The sequence below is a fragment of the Macaca fascicularis genome, chromosome 18 (genome assembly GCF_037993035.2).
Source record: "Macaca fascicularis isolate 582-1 chromosome 18, T2T-MFA8v1.1".
NCBI lineage: Eukaryota > Metazoa > Chordata > Mammalia > Primates > Cercopithecidae > Macaca > Macaca fascicularis.
In genome coordinates this window covers 17,409,064-17,426,597 of record NC_088392.1, presented here as the reverse complement: position 1 = coordinate 17,426,597, position 17,534 = coordinate 17,409,064, and the positions used below count along the sequence as shown (strand labels likewise).

General features: G+C 43.2%; 1 protein-coding gene, 1 long non-coding RNA gene and 1 pseudogene across 2 annotated transcripts in view; 1 reads left to right on the top strand and 2 right to left on the bottom strand.

The window, feature by feature from the left end:
- The window catches only part of VPS4B (vacuolar protein sorting 4 homolog B), a 32,840-nt gene extending 19,530 nt beyond the window's left edge, over positions 1-13,310 (bottom strand). Inside the window, exons 1-3 of the mRNA XM_005586521.4 lie at positions 13,094-13,310; positions 3,035-3,146; positions 1,849-2,005 (exon numbers count right to left, since the gene is read on the bottom strand). Of these exons, the coding sequence (XP_005586578.3) occupies positions 1,849-2,005; positions 3,035-3,146; positions 13,094-13,120 (296 nt within the window). The 5' untranslated portion in view covers positions 13,121-13,310. The remainder of the gene's footprint in view (positions 1-1,848; positions 2,006-3,034; positions 3,147-13,093) is intronic.
- On the bottom strand, positions 6,009-7,437 carry LOC141409021 (26S proteasome regulatory subunit 8 pseudogene; annotated as a pseudogene).
- Positions 13,311-13,537: 227 nt separating the features above from the next.
- The window catches only part of LOC135968215 (uncharacterized), a 30,923-nt gene continuing 26,926 nt past the window's right edge, over positions 13,538-17,534 (top strand). The window contains exons 1-2 of the long non-coding RNA XR_012427084.1: positions 13,538-13,582; positions 13,739-13,861. This is a non-coding gene — a long non-coding RNA (uncharacterized lncRNA). The remainder of the gene's footprint in view (positions 13,583-13,738; positions 13,862-17,534) is intronic.

Below are 17,534 nucleotides of genomic sequence, written 5' to 3'. Positions count from 1 at the left end.
CCTCCTACTATCATGCTGTCCAGTACTATAAAGGCTGTCCTTATTAAAAACAAACTGCCGTTTCTCATCTCCCTTGCAGCTAGGGTTCCACATGAGACCTAAATTCTTCCAAGAAGGTGGGGGCTACTCACAAGGAGACTAGTTTTGCTGAGGGAGCTGCGCAGAGGTTTTACTGCCTGCTCCCAAGCACCATCAGTGCTTGGCAGAGTTGTTGGCAACGGTGGGATCCCTACTTGAACAACCTTGGTACTGTTGGCCATTTCTCCTTGTGATCCAAGTCTGATTCCCTGGCCCCACTATTCTGTAAGGTAATACCTATAATACATCCCTTTTTGCTTAAATTAGCCAAAGTGGGTCCTACTATAAATGAAGACTGCTGTTCAGTACAGGAGAAAAACTGGCATCACCTTGTCAGGTAATTATCTCAAGAGAGATCCTTACAGGATTTTCAAGCATGACCAGAAGAGCTTCTATGCACAAGGGAAGAGAAGCTTCTGCGGTCAAGGGAGTTTCAGTGAGAGCTGGAGGTCCCAGGCAGTCACGGTCAACTAAATTCTTCCCAATATTTTCACTTCATGTTTGGAGTCCCTGTTTTATACTAAATGTCCTCACTTTCATGTAAGAAACCCTAAGTTGAAATTCAGTAATTCATCACATCGGACTATCATCTGATTTTTGTTATGTCAATGTTATCGATGAAGAAGATAAAATGTTGTTAGGGTCTCACAGAAACTCCCTAGTTCCCCGATCACATCTTGAACACAGAATATAAAACCTTGAGCTTGAGCTTATCATTTCCTTCAAACTCTGCCACTTAGTTTGAAGCAGCCAAGTCAACACTGGTTCTTATATTCCTCATGTCCCTCTAAACGGTCAAAGCCCCAAAGCATTGCCTAAAAGGCACTTCATTCCTTGTGACCACAGGGCATCGTTTCAGTAACTTGTACCACTGCATACCATGAACAATGAGAACCGCATCCTCTAAAGCTGAGCAGAACCTCCCTGCTTTCAAACCCAACCAGGCCAGATAACTCCATTCCAGAGTCTCATTTTCTTAAGGGTATGTTACCTGGAACTATTGGCATCAATTAGTAGGAGAGCCAGAGAGGATGTGGTTAGAATATGTTCCCAGTGCTCAGCACAAACTTGGCATGCATATGTCATGTACTGAATAAACAAATTCTGCATCTAGAAGTGATACATCTCCCATCTAGAAGACATGCCAAAAATCGGTTTCAATGTTTATAAGTTATGCTGTGCTGTGTTGTTTTCTTTACAATGACAACATAAAGCAAGTCTAACACAAATTCACATCAAAAAATTTTGCATAAGATAATCTGAAAAAAGTTTACATTGTTGGAGTTACTTTTCATTTTTTCCATATGGTCAAAGGTTTAATTTTCAGGTCGCTCCTATAATCTTAAGCTTCGATATTAGCTAAAGACCACAGGGTAACTGAGTGCTGTTCCTACAAGCATTCTCCCCTACTACTGGCAGGCAGTCAGGAAGCGATGTTTGAGGAATATCATCCATTAAGCTTGGCAAACTAGGGGTCAGCAGACTTTTTTTGTAAAGGACCAAACAAGTAAATATTTTAGGTTTCGTGGGCCATATAGTCTCCACACAACCACACAACTTTGTTGTCATGGCACGAAAGCAGCCCTAGACAACAATATGTAAAAGAATGGGCACGACTGTGTTCTGATAAAACTTATTACAAAAACAGGCAGCTGGGCAGCTTTGGCCCATGAGCCACAGTTTGCTGACACCTGTTTTAAACAAAAGAAATTTATTTCACAAATCAAAAGCTAAAAGCCACAATAAAATTGAACAACTTTAAACACGTACCCCTTCTCATCTGCTGGACTCGGCTGTCCTTCTTTCACTGGCTTCTGTGCTTTTTTCTCTTTATTTTTCAGGTACTCCTTTAGTTTTTCTGCTCTATCAAGATATTCTGTACACTTTGCCCTGATACTTTGCTTGGCTTTATCACCCTGTGCTTCATCTATCAAAGAGAAATGACAGAGATTTTTTTCCATTAGTATTCTGTGTAAAAAGGTTTGAACTCTTAAATATGTATTTTTTAGACAAGGAAATTCTATGTTGGGAGAAGGAGGGAAGAGCATCTCTAACTCATCGTAGTCAATGATTATTACCTCTTTTCTACCCCTTCCCCCAGCAGGGTTGGAGACCAACAGTGGGTCTGAGTCAGAAACAATCTGAGCAAGACAGCAGGGTATTTTAAGTTAATGTTAACTAACAGGAAATTATTTAATATTCTGAAGCTTTCACACTCTTCCCTTACATTTTTTGCAGATAGTTCAAAGTTGCTTGTCTTCCACAAACCCAATGATAAGAAAGACAAATAGAAGGAAAGCAGTATTAATCATTTCCATGAATGTCTACAAAAGCTTTATTTCAGAAGAGTAAAGTGATGGAAATCCCATACATTCTGTGTAATACCAGTGTCATAATTTTACTACATGAAGGCCTCTGTCAGAGCTGTTTTCAGGTGAACTTTGGCAACACATGCAGTAGATGGGATGAGCCCCACATAGCTTACAGGTTATGACTCATTCTTAGTTTCACTTTAACATAAAATCTCAAAACTAAATGAGAGAAGTTCAAAATAACATCTTCAATTATCCAACTACATTCCATTTAAAAGCCATGAAGGCTGGGGTTTTATCCATTTTTTTTCTATTGTATCCCCAGTGCCTGCCACATGGTAAACATGCAATACATATCTGTAAAGACACAAATAAAATGTCTCCCAATCTATTTTCCTCTGACCATACTACATTTTAAGATGTTTCGGTATACAAAGTAATAACTATGATGGCTGTCACATTTGCTAGCTAAGTCTCATTACTTAAAAATCACTAGAAAGAAAGTGGACTTTTTTTTTTTTTTTAATTTTTTTAACAAATGGATAGTTTAGAATTTTCTGGCATTATATTTCAATTTTTTAGATATGAAATAGAATAAATTTTTCTTTTCGTGTTTTTAAATAAAATATAACCGATGGCCTCACATTTCACGACATGAAGAAAATACTGCACAGCATGCTGATAGAGCTGAAGGGCTTCTTCGTAGTTCCCAGCCTTGTCTTCTTGCGATGCTTTGCTAGCCAGATCTATCGCTTTCTGTTTGAGGGAGGCAAAATAATAACATTTAAATCAAAGCATAAACATAAATTTGAAGTAAATAATCACATTGAAAGTTTTTTTTTTTAAGCTTCTTAGCCTGCTGGACTGTTAAAGAAAACAAACAAAAATAAGTAAAAAATAAACAATAACTAAAAAAATCATTTTTTTCTAACTCACAACTGTATTTTATTATAAATTACAAGTTGATAAGATGCAAATTACATTTGTTATATGAATAAATGTTACTGAATATTACTTTAGTACCAATCGCTAACATTTACATGTAATTTTCACTTAGCTAAAGTTAATTTTAGGGCTAACAAGAAATAATAGAATCTGAAAATTCACAATTTTAGTATATGTGCTGCCGAAGCGAGCACAGAATCTGAAAATTCAAACTAAACAAGTATTTAGGGAAATTCTAAAAAATTAAATGCTGCTTTAATCTAAAAGATATAACAACAGTGGAGATGTAAATGGGGTGAAACCCCTTCAGAAGCAATGGGGCAATGAAATATCAAGAATCTGAAAAACATTCATATATTTCAATCTAGCAATTAACTAAAAGGTTTACTGAGCAAAGATATTAATCAGAGAGGTCTTTTAAATAACAAAAACAAAACCTGGAAACCTAAATCATAAGGATGCCACAAAACAGAATATCAAAGGATCACTAAAATAATATTAAGAAATATTTGTAATAACATGGAAAGTGCTAATAATGGGCATTTTTAAAAAGCAGGACACAACTTTTTGTATGTAGCATGAATTTATTTGAAACAACAGCAAAAAAAAAAAAAAGCACAGGAAAAAGATGGGAAGGAAATTTAACAGAGCTTATCTTTGATAAAACTTCATAGATTTTTCATTTTCTACTTTTTCACATCTTCTAAAAAACATGGTCTACTTTTGTGGAATTTTTTTTAAAACCTCCCAGAAATAAATCCATACTAATAAAGCCAAGAGATTTTTGAAAATGATGCAAAAAATCAGTCAATGGCACCGAGTCAGGCTTTTGAAGAAGTGGTGCTAGAGGAACTAGACATCCATAAGCATACACCGAAAAGAATCCTGACTTAAACTTAATACTTCCTGCAAAAATTAACTAAAAAATGGATTACAGAATTAAATGTAAAACTGCAAAATTTTTATTCTTATTTATTTTGTTGAGACGGGGCTCCATCTCACTATGTTGCCCAAGCTAGCCTCAAACTCCTGGGCTCAAGTGATCATCCTGCATCAGCCTCCCCAAGTAGCAGGACCACAGGTGCACACCACTGCACCCAGCTAAAACTTTTAGAAAAAACATGGAAATCTTAGGATCTGGGGCTGGGCAAAGAGTTCTTAGATTTGACATCAAAAGCATACTATATAAAAGAAAAAAACGGTAACTGGACCTCACGACAAAACTTTTGCTCTCTGAAAGATTTTGTTAAAAGGATGAAAAGACAATCTATAGACTGGGAGAAATATTTGCAAAACATATCTAACAAAGAACCAGTATCCAGAATATATAAAGAACTCTCAAAATGTAACACATATCTTCATGTGATAAAACTACACAAACACAACCACACCCACACACATAAAAACACATGAGGACAAGTAAAACTGGGAAAATATGAGTAAGAGTGGTGGAATGTATCAGTCAATATCCTGGTTGTGATATTGTCCCAGTTCTACAAGATGCTGCCCCTGGAGACAACTGGATAAAGGGAAGGCCGGATTCTCTGTTACTTCTTACAACTGCATGTGAATCTACAATTATCACAAACTAAAATTCTCCTGAGCTCAGGAGTTCACGACCAGCCTGGACAACACAGTGAAACCCCGTCTCTACTAAAATACAAAAAATTGGCCAGGCATAGCCGCATGCGCCTGTAGTCCCAGCTACCTGGGAGACTGAGGCAGGAGAATTGCTTGAATCCGGGAGGCAGAGGTTGCAGTGAGCTGAGATCACGCCACCGCACTCTAGCCTGGGTGACAGAGCAAGACTCTGTCTCAAAAAAGAAAAAAAAAATGCATCTCAAAGTCTCAGTGGTTAAGCTACATAGCAGAAATAAATCCTTTTTCTTTTCTGTTTTTGTTTTGTTTGGTTTTGTTTTTTATTTTTTTTTTAGATGGAGTCTCGCCGCTCTTGTCGCCCAGACTGGAGTGCAGTGGCACCATCTTGGCTCACTGCAATCTCTGCCTCCCAGGTTCATGCGATTCTCCTGCCTCAGCCTCCCCAGTGGCTGGGATTACAGGTGCCCACCACCATACTTGGCTAATTTTTGTATTTTTGGTAGAGATGGGGTTTCACCATGTTGGCCAGGCTGGTTTCAAACTCCTGACTTCAGTTGATCCACTCGCCTCAGCCTCCCAAAGTGCTGGGATAACAGGCGTGAGCCACCGTGCCTGGCCTAGAAATAAGTTCTTTCTTATCCTAAGTATAATTTTCTTCTCAGGTGATTTTGAAATGCTGTGCCACTCACCTCTTCAGCCACTTGTTCCTCTCATTGAGTCAGGTCTCACTGTGGCACCACACTGATTTTTATTAAGGTAAGTAAATCTCTTACACTGAAGTGGGTATTATTTAAGCATCTAGCTCCAAATATAGTAGTAATTAAACCAGCCTTTCCCTGTTGATGAGAATGTCTGTGTATGGCTTCTAAGCACTTGCAATGTGGCTAGTGTGACTGAGGAGTGAATTTATGTAATTAAAATTAAAATAGCCACATGTAGCCACTGTACTGAGTGGCACATGTTAAATCTTTAATCAAAGACGATGAATTAAGAGGATATGCATCTATTTTTTTTTCCGCTGATGAATGCCCCATCTCAACCTTATTTCTGTTAACATTTTTCACCTGAAATAAACTTAACCATGTCTCTTAGCATTTTTCGTTTGAAATAAAATTAACCATGTCTTCTATGGTCTCTATGGTTAATTCTGGAGAGCTAATTATTTTATTTTTTCATTCTAGAAAGCTTTACCGGAGAGATCCATAGAAAGGACATCCATACACTTCCATTAGTTTCTTGACGGACATGTTTTACTCTCTATCCTTCTGCAAGACGCTGGCTACTGCTATCTCAAAGTCCTCCTGGGTGACATGGACTCGCTGTTCCCTCAGGGCATATACAGTGGCTTCTCTGTATATGACTTTCACTTCAGGCCCTGATGCTCCTGGCAAAAGCTCAGCAATTTTTCTCTGGTTGATCCCCTGGGTCAGGTTCCTTTTCAGAGAATGGATCTTCAAAATGTCCAGCTAGAATTCAATTTTTCTGTTGACATGCCCTGAGCGAAGCAGCGGTCCACAATAACCTCCATCTTCTTGGTGGCCTCAAAGCTGTCCAGCTGGTTGAGCAGCTCCAGCACAATGTGCACTTCACTGTCCCCTCCACAACCCACCTCCAGCTGCAAGGAGTTGATGGAGCTGATGATAGATGGCGGGTCCTCATGCCATGACAGACAGCTCCCTCACCATTCTTGGCCCTTCCCTGATGAATTTCTGTACCAATTCAGAGCCAGGGATATGAACAAAAGTACAGTCTATATGATGAGCCATGACCCAGGCAAACAGTGTCTTCCCAGTGCCTAGAGGTCCACACAGCAGGACCACCTTGGGTTGTGCGATACCCAGTGCTTCAAAGAGCTTGGGATGCTTAACAGGCAGTTCGATCACTTCTCTGATGTCTTTAATCTGCTTGTCCAGTCCACCAATCATCTCTTAAATCAAGGCTGGCACCTTCTCCACCATCACTGGTGACACCAGTGGGTCTACTTTGTTGGGTATGATGTTGTGCAGTGTGTAGCTATCATTTCTGAGCGCCACCTGGCAATTGGGTCTCATGTCATTGATGTCGCTGTTTCTGTCCACACCTAAGACAAACTTGCCCTTGGGATATACCTTGACTAACATTTTCTCCATATCCATGGCCCGGACTACTTCCCTCATACAGGAGCCCTGTTCCAGCAGCAGCTGCAGCTCCTCCTGCAATAGGTGAACTTTTGCATTTAGTTCATTCCTTTCTGCCTGCAGCCTCTGGAGGTATTGGCTCTTATCATTCACAACTGACTGGAGTTCTTCAGTTCTTCAGTCTCAGACAGATAATACTGGCAGAGTCTGCTGCCTGTCTTCCCCTCTTCCAGCTCTATCTGCTCTGGTCCATCAAACCTTATCTTCCCTCTTCAGCCAGAGCTCATTTTCTTTCTGAATATAATCCTCCACCCTCTCCCTTGCTAACACCCTAGTTCTATCTGCTATCATATATGTCAAAACTACTATCCAGCCTCGTGAGTGGTCAGTTTGTTCCCACCCTTGCTACCTGAAAACATACAAGGCAACCTTCGATGGCTTCCCATTGAAAAGAATAAAATCCTGATGCTAGAGCTGACCTAAAAGGTCTGAAATAACCTGGGCCCTAGCTACATGTGGTTCTCCTCTGAACCCTAGAATCCTCCTGCACTCAGGCAGCCTGAGCAGTTGGAGCCCTCCACCTAGAATGTTCTTCCTTCCTTTCCCCAGATAGATGCATGATGTCTCCTTTTCAGTCCTAGTTCAGATGGCAAGTCCTCAGAGAGGCCCTCCCTAATTTGCTATAGAAAAGGCTGTACCTCATCCCTGCTCTCTGCTATCTGCCCCCGCTGCACTCTCTCATCCTATTACTGTCATTATATTTACCTGTACACTCACCCACTGGCTGTCTCCTTTAGGGAGGTAGGCTCCATGAGGACAGGACTTCACCTTGAGCTTCCCACGCCTAGAATGGTGCTGGCATACAACGGGTACTCAAAATTGTTTAACGAATGACAAAAAAATTCCCCTACTCCTTTTTCAGTATCTTCTTCCTTTTAATTACTTCACTTCTGTCATTCTTAACATTTCTCTCCACTAGATATTTCCATCAACGTACAAACAGCCCTCCTTTAAAAAGTCTTATTTGATAACAAAATACTGTTCAGTGTTAGTTCTGTTTCTCTGCTACCTTTTAGAGTCAAAAATCTCACCAGAGTGGCCTCTATTCTCTTTCCGTTATCACATAGTAAAACGGCTCCTATGAAGGCTCTCTAGTATGCTAGATCCAAACACCAGCTCTGTCTTCTCGATCTTCTGACATTGAAAGTTGATTATTTCCTCCTTCTTGGACACTGTCCTCTGCTGAGTCCCCTACGACCACTTGGCTGGTTTTCCTCCCACCGCTCTGGTGCTCCTTCTCAGTCTCCTTCATTGATTCTCCCTCTCGTATGTGACAATGAAGTATATTCATCAGGTGTGGGCTGGGACTCACCACCCTACGTGGTTTGCAGTGACCTAAGGCTGATGATCTTTGTGTGTGTGTGTGCGCGTGCGTGTGTGTTTCAGAGCACGCACAAAGTTTTTTTGTTTTTCTTTTCATTTATTGGCCTCTCTCTCCCGGTTAGAATGTAAGCTCTAGGAGAACAGCAGTTATATCTGTTGTCTTCACTTCTTTATATTCCCAGAGTCTATTACAGTGGCTGACACAAGACTGAATGATGTATCACCCCAGGATCACTCAGGATCCAGTTATCAATATGGAAGTATAAAGGTTGGGAACATGTGGAATTGTCCTTTTCCACTTAGGAGACCCAGACACATCCACCTTAGAAAACCCTGAGAAATGGGGTAAATTCTACAATTACCTGCCTCAGGAGAAAAGGTGTCCCAGGCCCTGTCTGTCGAGACCAATTCTTTCTGCTCTGCTGTGGAGCTGATCCCCACCTTCCTCCGCTGACCTTTACTCCATCAATGACATGTCTATCAACTGTTCTCTCCAATCTTTCCTTTTTTCCCTCAGCAGAAAAATGTGTTGTCCTATCTCAGACTCACTTCTGCAGAACACAAACTACACACCATCTCTCCTCAGCTCCTCGGTTCCCCTATCTACATCTCACTCAACTCTTTGCCTCCACATCAAAATCCCGAATACCCACACTCATCCCAGTTTCCCGATCTGCTATTTCTCACACAGCAATGCTTTCTGCCTCCTGACAGCCAAATCTTATGCTTATCTCACTCCCTCTTCGCAGCACTTCACACACACAACAAGTACCCTGACAGTGTCTCCTTGCTTGGCTGTCATGACATCATTTTCTTCTAGGTTTTAGTCCTTTTTTTTTTTTTTTTTTTTTTTTTTTTAAGACAGGGTCTCACTGTGTCACCCAGGCTGGAGTACAGGGGTGTGATCACAGCTCACTTTAACCTCCACTTCCTGGGCTCGAGCCATCCTCCCACCTCAGCCTCTGGAGTAGCTGGGACTATAGGCATGCACCACCACACTCAGCTAATTTTTGTAGAGAGGGGGTTTCACCACGTTGCCCAGACTGGTCTCGAAGTCCAGAGCTCAAGCGATCCGCCTGCCTTGGCCTCCCAAAATGCTGGGATTACAGATGTGAGCTACCGCACCTGGCCTGGTTTTACTTTTGATTAACAATTCTTTTCCAGGCTCCCGTTTCTCTCTCCTTAAATGTCGCTAATCCATAGAATTTCTACCTTGGTCTTTGTTTTGGCTTACTCTGTATACTCTCCAGGATGTGACTCTGTATGCCTACAACCTCTACTGCCACCTGTATGCTAATAATTCCTAAATCCTTATTTCCAGCCTAGTTCACTCTCCCTAGTTCTACACATGCATATGCAAATATTCACCAACATTTCCATTTGATTGTCTCCACAAGCAACTAAAACTCAACAAGTTTAGAACCAAATTATTTTGCTCCCTTGCCCTGGCCCCAAATATCTCTCCTTTTGTATTCCCAGAACCAATCCCTACCTACTCAGATACCCAACCCCGAAATCTGGGAGAAAACCCAGACTATTCCTCCTCCCTTTCAAAACGCAGATACAGCCAGGAGCGGTGGCTCACGCCTGTAATTTCAGAACTTTGGGAGGCCGAGGTGGGGGGATCACCTGAGTTCAGCAGTTGGAGACCCACCTGGCCAACATAGCGAAACCCCGTCTCTACTAAAAATACAAAAATTAGCTGGGTGTGGTGGTGCATCCCTGTAATCCCAGTTGCTACTTGGGGGCACTGAGGCAGAACAGCTTGAACCCAGGAGATGGAGGTTACCATAAGCCGAGATCATGCCACTGCACTCCTGCCTGGGCAATAGAGTGAGACTCCGTCTCAAAAAAAAAAAAAAAAAAAAGAAAAAAAAAATGCAGATACAAGCTTGACTCTTCTCCATCTTTAATTTTTCTCCTCTGATCAATCCTTTTCACTTTATTTGAATGGATACTCTCCTAATTTGGTCCCTCACCGCCTCCCATCAGACAGACTTTGCCTCCTTGCCCAGTACAATATACTGTAATAAAAGTTATGTGAATGTGGTTTATCTCTCTCAGCATCTTATTGTACTGTTCTCAACCTTCTTGTGATTATGTGAAATAATAAAATGCCTACGTGATGACACGAAGTGAAGTGAATGACACAGGCATTGTGACACAGTGTTTCAAAATTATAAACTATTTATTCTGGAATATTTCATTTAAAATTTTTGGACCCAGGTTAACTGTGGGTTATTGAAACTGTGGAAAGTAAAACCACAGAGAAGTGGAGACTACTGTGTAGCTTTGTTACATTATTACATAATCTTGATTTTTAGTTATCTGCATTCCCTCATTAGATTATAAGCATCTGGCCACAGGGAGTTTTGCCTTGCTCAGCACGAAGTTAACCATCACATGGATATTAATCCAAATTTCCTAGGTTAGAAGGCTGAAAAGGTTGAATGAGAAAGCACACATGTGAACCTACCACTAACAAAATCACAATTCAAGATCCCTCCGGCTTAACAGTAACAATTATGCCTTTCATGTTGGTCAGTCTCTGGCTGACGCACTGAAGAAGAGCCAACAGTCCAATTCAAATATGATGCATTCCGGGGCTGGGCACGGTGGCTCACACCTGTAATCTCAGCACTTTGGGAGGCTAAGGCGGGTGGATCACTTGAGGTCAGGAGTTCAAGACCAGCCTGGCCAACATGATGAAACGCTGTCTCTACTAAATATAGAAAAAAATTAGCCGGGCGTGGTGGTAGGTGCCTGTAATCCTAGCTACTTGGGAGGCTGAGGCACGAGAATCACTTGAACCTGGGAGGTGGAGGTTGCAGTCAGCCAAGATCATGCTGCTGCACTCCAGTCTGGGCAACAGAGCAAGACTATCTCAAAACAACAACAAAAAAAACCTGCAAATGATGAAGATTATGTTGTAGAGTATCGAAATCGCATGCGAAGTCTCTGACAAATGAAAAGTTGGTGAAATAAAAATTGTTAAAAAGCCAACGATGACAAGATGGGCACTTCAGAAGGGTCACCTTTAATACTCAAGGGAAAAACACTTTTATCAAATGACCAACGCTTTTTCCAAATACGTTTACCGAAAAGAACCTTTCCAAATAGGACTACAAAAAGCTACAAAAACCTCACGTGAAGATTGCTGAATCTTAGTTTAACACAACCTTGGTGAAAAAGATACAGTCGGCCGGGGGTGGTGGCTCACGCCTGTAATCCCAGCACTCTGGGAGGCTGAGGTGGGCGGATCACCTGAGGTCAGGAGGCCAGCCTGGATCAACGTGGTGAAATCTCATCTCTACTAAAAATACAAAAATTAGCCAGGAGTTGTGGTGGGCAACTGTAGTCCCAGCTACTCGGGAGGCTGAGGCAGGAGAATCGCTTGAACCCGGGAGATGCAGGTTGTAGTGAGCTGAGATCGAGCCACTGCACTCCAGCCTGGGCGACAGAGCAAGACTCCGTTTCAAAAAAAAAAAAAAGAAAGAAAAGAAAAAGACACAGACAAATCAACACTTGACTTATTCTACAAAATGAGTCATTGCTGCAATTATATAATTATTTTGTGAAAGATTAAAAAATTTTTTTTTATAATCTTCTAGGTCGATTTTCAAGACAAAAGTCCCAAGCAAGCCTCCTTTCCCACTCTTTTTGTGTATGCGTGCGTGAAATTTTAATCTCTGTTTAAGTGGGTCTACTTTGAGTGGTCTTTCTTCAGAATCAATTATCACGGACTAAGGAGTTCTTCCATTACCTTTGATGCCTCTATCAGGCACTCCAATAAAAGTTGAAATGCTTGTTCAACAACCTACCGGAAGTCCAAGACGGGGATTCAATACAAGTATTTTAGGCTACTTTCTTCCCTTATTGACTTACTGGACTGGGAGTCCTCTACATTAAGCCACATTACATTCTAAACTCCACTGAAGCCCTAGATCCATTCTGGGGATAGGAGACACCATTACATGAATTTCTTTTCTGAAAGAATTCTATTCCACAGAAGACTAACGATTAAGCCTAAAATCTTAAGATTCCATGATTTGTGTACAAAACACTGTGCTCATTGCGGTAGAAGAGGGGAACTGGAGCCACACAGAAGTTTAAGAATAGTCCTCGATCTTACACACTACAATCTGGGGGCCACAGGAGACTGCACATAAATTCAATGACTTCACGCAGACTGTATGTAGCCTGGCTGTAATTTCAGATTCTTAGTCTGTTCCCATATTTCTACTCATCTGACAGCTCAGAATAAAGGCATCTGCTGTCAGCTTGAGAAACTAAGACCGAACTATGATCACTCTATTTTCAACTGGTCTAGAACAGGGCTTTGCAAAAATTACGTTCTTTCTCCCTTAACCCTGATTGGAGAGATCTGCCCAGATCTTGGCTGGTTTGGGGACGTGAAGACCCAACAAAAGGGAGCAGTATCACAAAGTCAGTGGCTCGGGAGACCCCAAGACCGGGTCAGAAAAGACCTTTCCGCTGGAAAACGGGCCCCTCTCCCACCTGCGGCAGGTCCCCGGACCCGCCCTCCTCCTTCCCGACCACAGGCGCGGCCGCTTCCTCCCTTCTCCCCGCCCCCCACCCGCTTCTCGCGCCTCCCCTGGGTCCCAGCTCCCTAGGGGAACGGGAGATGAGCAATGATACCTGGAGGTTGGGCGAAGTGGATGACATGGCGGAGTTCCCAGGCGGTTCCCAAGGGGAACGAGGGGCGAGAAGAGCCAACGGCAGCGACGTCCAACCGCGCCCGGGGTAACAGCCCCCAAACTGGGGAGTCCGGTGGTTCTCGGACCGCGAGCAGCAGCCTCCCTTCCGGAACTTGTTTTCAGACAACACTCTCTCCACTAGCAATCGGACCCTCCCCACCAAACTTCCGCAATCCCGAGCCCCTCTAGGTTCTGGTCCCGCCTCTGCTCCGGGCACTTCCGATTTCGTCATCAGCACGCGCGCACCCAGTCACCAGACTCCCTTCTCTCGCCACAGCGCAGGCCCTCCCTAGGCCGGGAGAAGTAGCCTGGAACCCAAACGAGCCCTGGCGGAAGTCGGGCTCGGCGCAGGCGCACTGAAACTCTGGCCTAGGGGCGGGGCGGCAGCCTGGCGGACCTAGGATAGCGCAAGCGCGGAAGCACAGAGCCGGTTGTGGTTTTTTTTTTTTCTGTTTTTTTTTTTTGTTGTTGTTGTTGTTGTTGTTTGTTTGTTTTTTCCCCACCCCCAGGGACGTCTTTTACTTTGAGACGAATTATTGGTCCTGGCTCCCTTCCCTCCTCATCCACGTGCCTTGTTGCCTCGCAGCGTTTGAGTGAAAAACTCATCCATTTCCAAGACCCGCCGACTGGGGGCTTTGGGCCTGTGACTGCGCCTCCCTCACTGCGTGTCCTCTGTGGAATGGGGGCGATCACAGTCCTCGTCTCGGTGGTGAATAATTCAGGAGGGAGTGCGCGGTGAGGCGGCCGCGCAGCGATGCGCTAGCAGTCAGGCCGCGGGCGGGTCGGCGCTCGTTCCTGCTTGTTCTTCCCACGCCACTCGGCATCTTCCAAATGACTGTTGTGTTGGGAAGATGAACGTAAATAAGGCGTGGACGGCCGCTGTCCTCGAGTATATGTTCTAAGAGGGAAGCACTTGTCCTGTAAAATGGGCATTATGCCGGTTATGTTTACAGGCAAATGGCTTGAGGTTAAATGCGTCAGGGATTAGAGGCAGAACCAAGGTAAAACCCTTTCTTAGCCTTCCTATGGTTTGCAGCCACCACCACCGTTTTCTTCTTTTCATAATTAACCTTCTCAAAGGAAAGCAACGTAGATGTTTAATCACTCCATCATTTTTTTCTCACTCATTCCTTAATTTTTTCTAATCTGGCATCTCCGAAAGAATTAAAGTCTTCTTCTCCTCCCTCTTCATTGGTATTGTCAACTACCCCGTTCTTATTTGTCCGGCTTCCTAATGTTCCTTTTCTACCTCCTTCACTGTCTCCCTTTCTTACTCCTTCCTGAGCTTAAGCTGAATTTTCTCAAGAGTCTGATGTCCTCTTCTCTCTTTCTTCTCCACCTCTGCTCATCTTATTCTCTTCTTGAGCTTCAGCTATCAATAGACTAGAAGTCGCTTCAAATCTGGATTTCTAGACCCATCGCATCCCCTGCCCAGCATTTACAACAGCCTCCCAGAGGTTTCCTTCACAGGGTTTTTCTGCAAGACAAATTCAACATACTCAAATTAATTACCTTCTACCCTAAACTTCTTTCTCTGGTCTCTCCTTAGAATAGTATTGCCAAATCTGTATCATCCAGGCTCAAAGCTCAGAGCCCTGTCTCTGCCCTGCATCTACCAGTCCTTTCTCCCTACTTGTGAAATTGCCTTTGCAAAATGGTGACTGAGACAGTGAAAGAGATCTAACTTAACCAACTCCATCTTGCTTCTAACCTCCAAGATGTCCTTCTACATTCCTGGGCATAGGCTGCACTAACTGTGGGAGAAACTAAGTTTATAATTTAAGCAAAGATGGGCCAGGTGCGGTGGCTCAAGACTGTAATCCCAGCACTTTGGGAGGTCGAGGTGGGTGGATCACTTGAGGTCAGGAGTTGGAGACCAGCCTGGCCAACATGGTGAAACTCCATGTCTACTAAAAGTACAAAAATTAGGCCGGGCGCGGTGACTCACGCCTGTAATCCTAGCACTTTGGGAAGCCGAGGTGGGTGACCACCTGAGGTCAGGATATGAAGACCAGCCTGGCCAACATGGTGAAACCTCGTCACTACTAAAAATACAAAAATTACCTGGGCATGGTGGTGCATTCCTGTAATCCAGCTACTCGGGAGGCTGAGGCAAGAGAATTGGTTGAACCAGGACCCAGGAGGCAGAGGTTGCAGTGAGCTGAGATTGCACCACAGTACTTCAGGCTGGGCTACAGAGTGAGACTCTGTCTCAAAACAAACAAAAAAAAATTATCCAGGCGCGATGGTGCCTGCCTGTAATTCCAGGTACTTGGGAGGCTGAAGTAGAAAAATCACTTGAACCCAGGAGGCAGAGGTTGCAGTGAGCCAAGATCACACCACTGCACTCCAGCCTGGGCAACAGAGAGAGAATCGGTAAAAACAAACAAAAAACCCTCTTTTATCACCAGTAATAAGCCATGTTGTTATGATGGAACCCCTGATGTGGAGAAGGGCACATTACCTCTGTGGTATGGTTCCCAAACCTGTAACCTCAATCTAATCATGAGAAAACATCAGAAAAATTCATATGGAGGGTTTTTCTACCTCTACAAAATGACCAGTGCTCCTCAAAAATGTCAAGGTCATAAAAGACGAGGAAAGACTGAGGAACTGTCACAGATTGAAGAGACTAAGAAGATGACAACTAAATGCAGTATGGGATTCTGCATTGGATCCTGAAACAGAAAAGGGCCAGGAGTTGAAAAACTGTTGTAAGAATGAGAATAAAGTCTGCAGCTTAGCTAATAGTAATTTATAAATGTAAATTTCTTAGTGTTGATAAATGTACTATGGTTATTTAAGATGTTAACAGTAGGGGAAGTTGGGTGAAGAATACATGGGAATTCTCTGTATACCTTTGCACCTATTCTGTAAAAGTTTATTTTTAATTTTATTTGTTTACTTATTTTGAGACAAAGTCTCGCTCTGTCACCCAGGCCGGAGTGCAGTGGTGCAATCTCGGCTCACTGCATCCTCCACCTCCCATAATGATTCTCCTTCCTCAGCCTCCCGAGTAGTTAGGATGAGAGGCGTGTGCCACCATGCCTGGCGAATTTTTGTATTTTTGTAGAGATGGGGTTTTGCCGTGTTGTCCAGACTGGTCTCAAACTCCTGTCCTCAAGTGATCTGCCTGCCTCAGCCACCCAATATGCTGGGATTACAGGTGGGAACCACCACACCCAGCCTGTAAGTATTACTTTAAAACGAAAATTTTTCATTTTAAAATTCCCGTTCCCTGGGACTTTACATTTTAGTGGAGTAGAAACTTTTAACCGTTTACATATTTAAAATGTAAATGTAAAAATGTTACATGTGTAAGAGTTTACAGAGTACTTTTGCATACATTATCTTACTGTATACTACAAGGTAAATCTTAAATCTCCCATTTTTACAAAAGAGGAAACAGGCCAGGCGCTGTGGCTCACACCTGTAATTCCAGCACTTTGGGAGGCTGAGACGGGCAGATCACGAGGTCAGGAGATTGAGACCATCCTGGCCAACGTGGTGAAACCCCGTCTCTACTAAAAATACAAAAACTAGCTGGGTGTGGTGGCACGTGCCTATAATCCCAACTACTCGGGAGGCTGAGGCATGAGAATCACTTGAACTCAGGAGGCGGAGGTTGCAGTGAGCTAAGATCGCGCCACTGCACTCCAGCCTGGCGAGAGAGCAAGACTCTATCTCAAAAAAAATAAAGAAAAAAAAGGGAACAGCCTGAGAGGTATCAGTAGAAATGCCCCCCAATTCATTCAGCTTTTATATGGTGGAGCTGGAGTTTGACCCAGGTCTTCTGACTCCCGAATGACAAGTGCTAGGATAGAGGCAGGAAGCCCTGTGGGACCACAGGAGAGAGAAGGCTTAATTCTGAAGGAGTGGTTAGGGATGTCTTAGGGAAAGTTCACTTAAACTGAAGTTTAAAATCTTAATCTGATTTTGACGGAGTGCAGGCCATTTCAGGCAGAAGGAAAAGCAGAAATAAAGGTGCCGAAGAATAAACTACCTGCTCTGTTTGAGGGATCCCTGGAATGTAGGAAGCAGAGGTGCTGTGGGGTTGGAGTGGCAGGAGATAAAGCTAAAAATGCACCAACTGGCACTGCCAGTTAGAGGCTTGGAATAATGAGTTTGGACATCATTCTGTAAGATTTGTTGAAAGCTTTCCTCTTCATTCTGTCACTACCTCCTGCTTTTCTGTCTTCCTGTCTTCCTTCTTGGTAGAATTGTGATTTGGTCAGATGTTGGTTTCATGAAGGTGGATCTGAGTCCTTTTAGGATACACCAGAAAGAGAGAGGCGGCAGTAAGATCAAGCAGGAGGTTCCTGCAAGTGTTTCATTTTAGACAAAAGGGATGCAGAGCCAAAAGGGATATTCCCGGTTCCTGC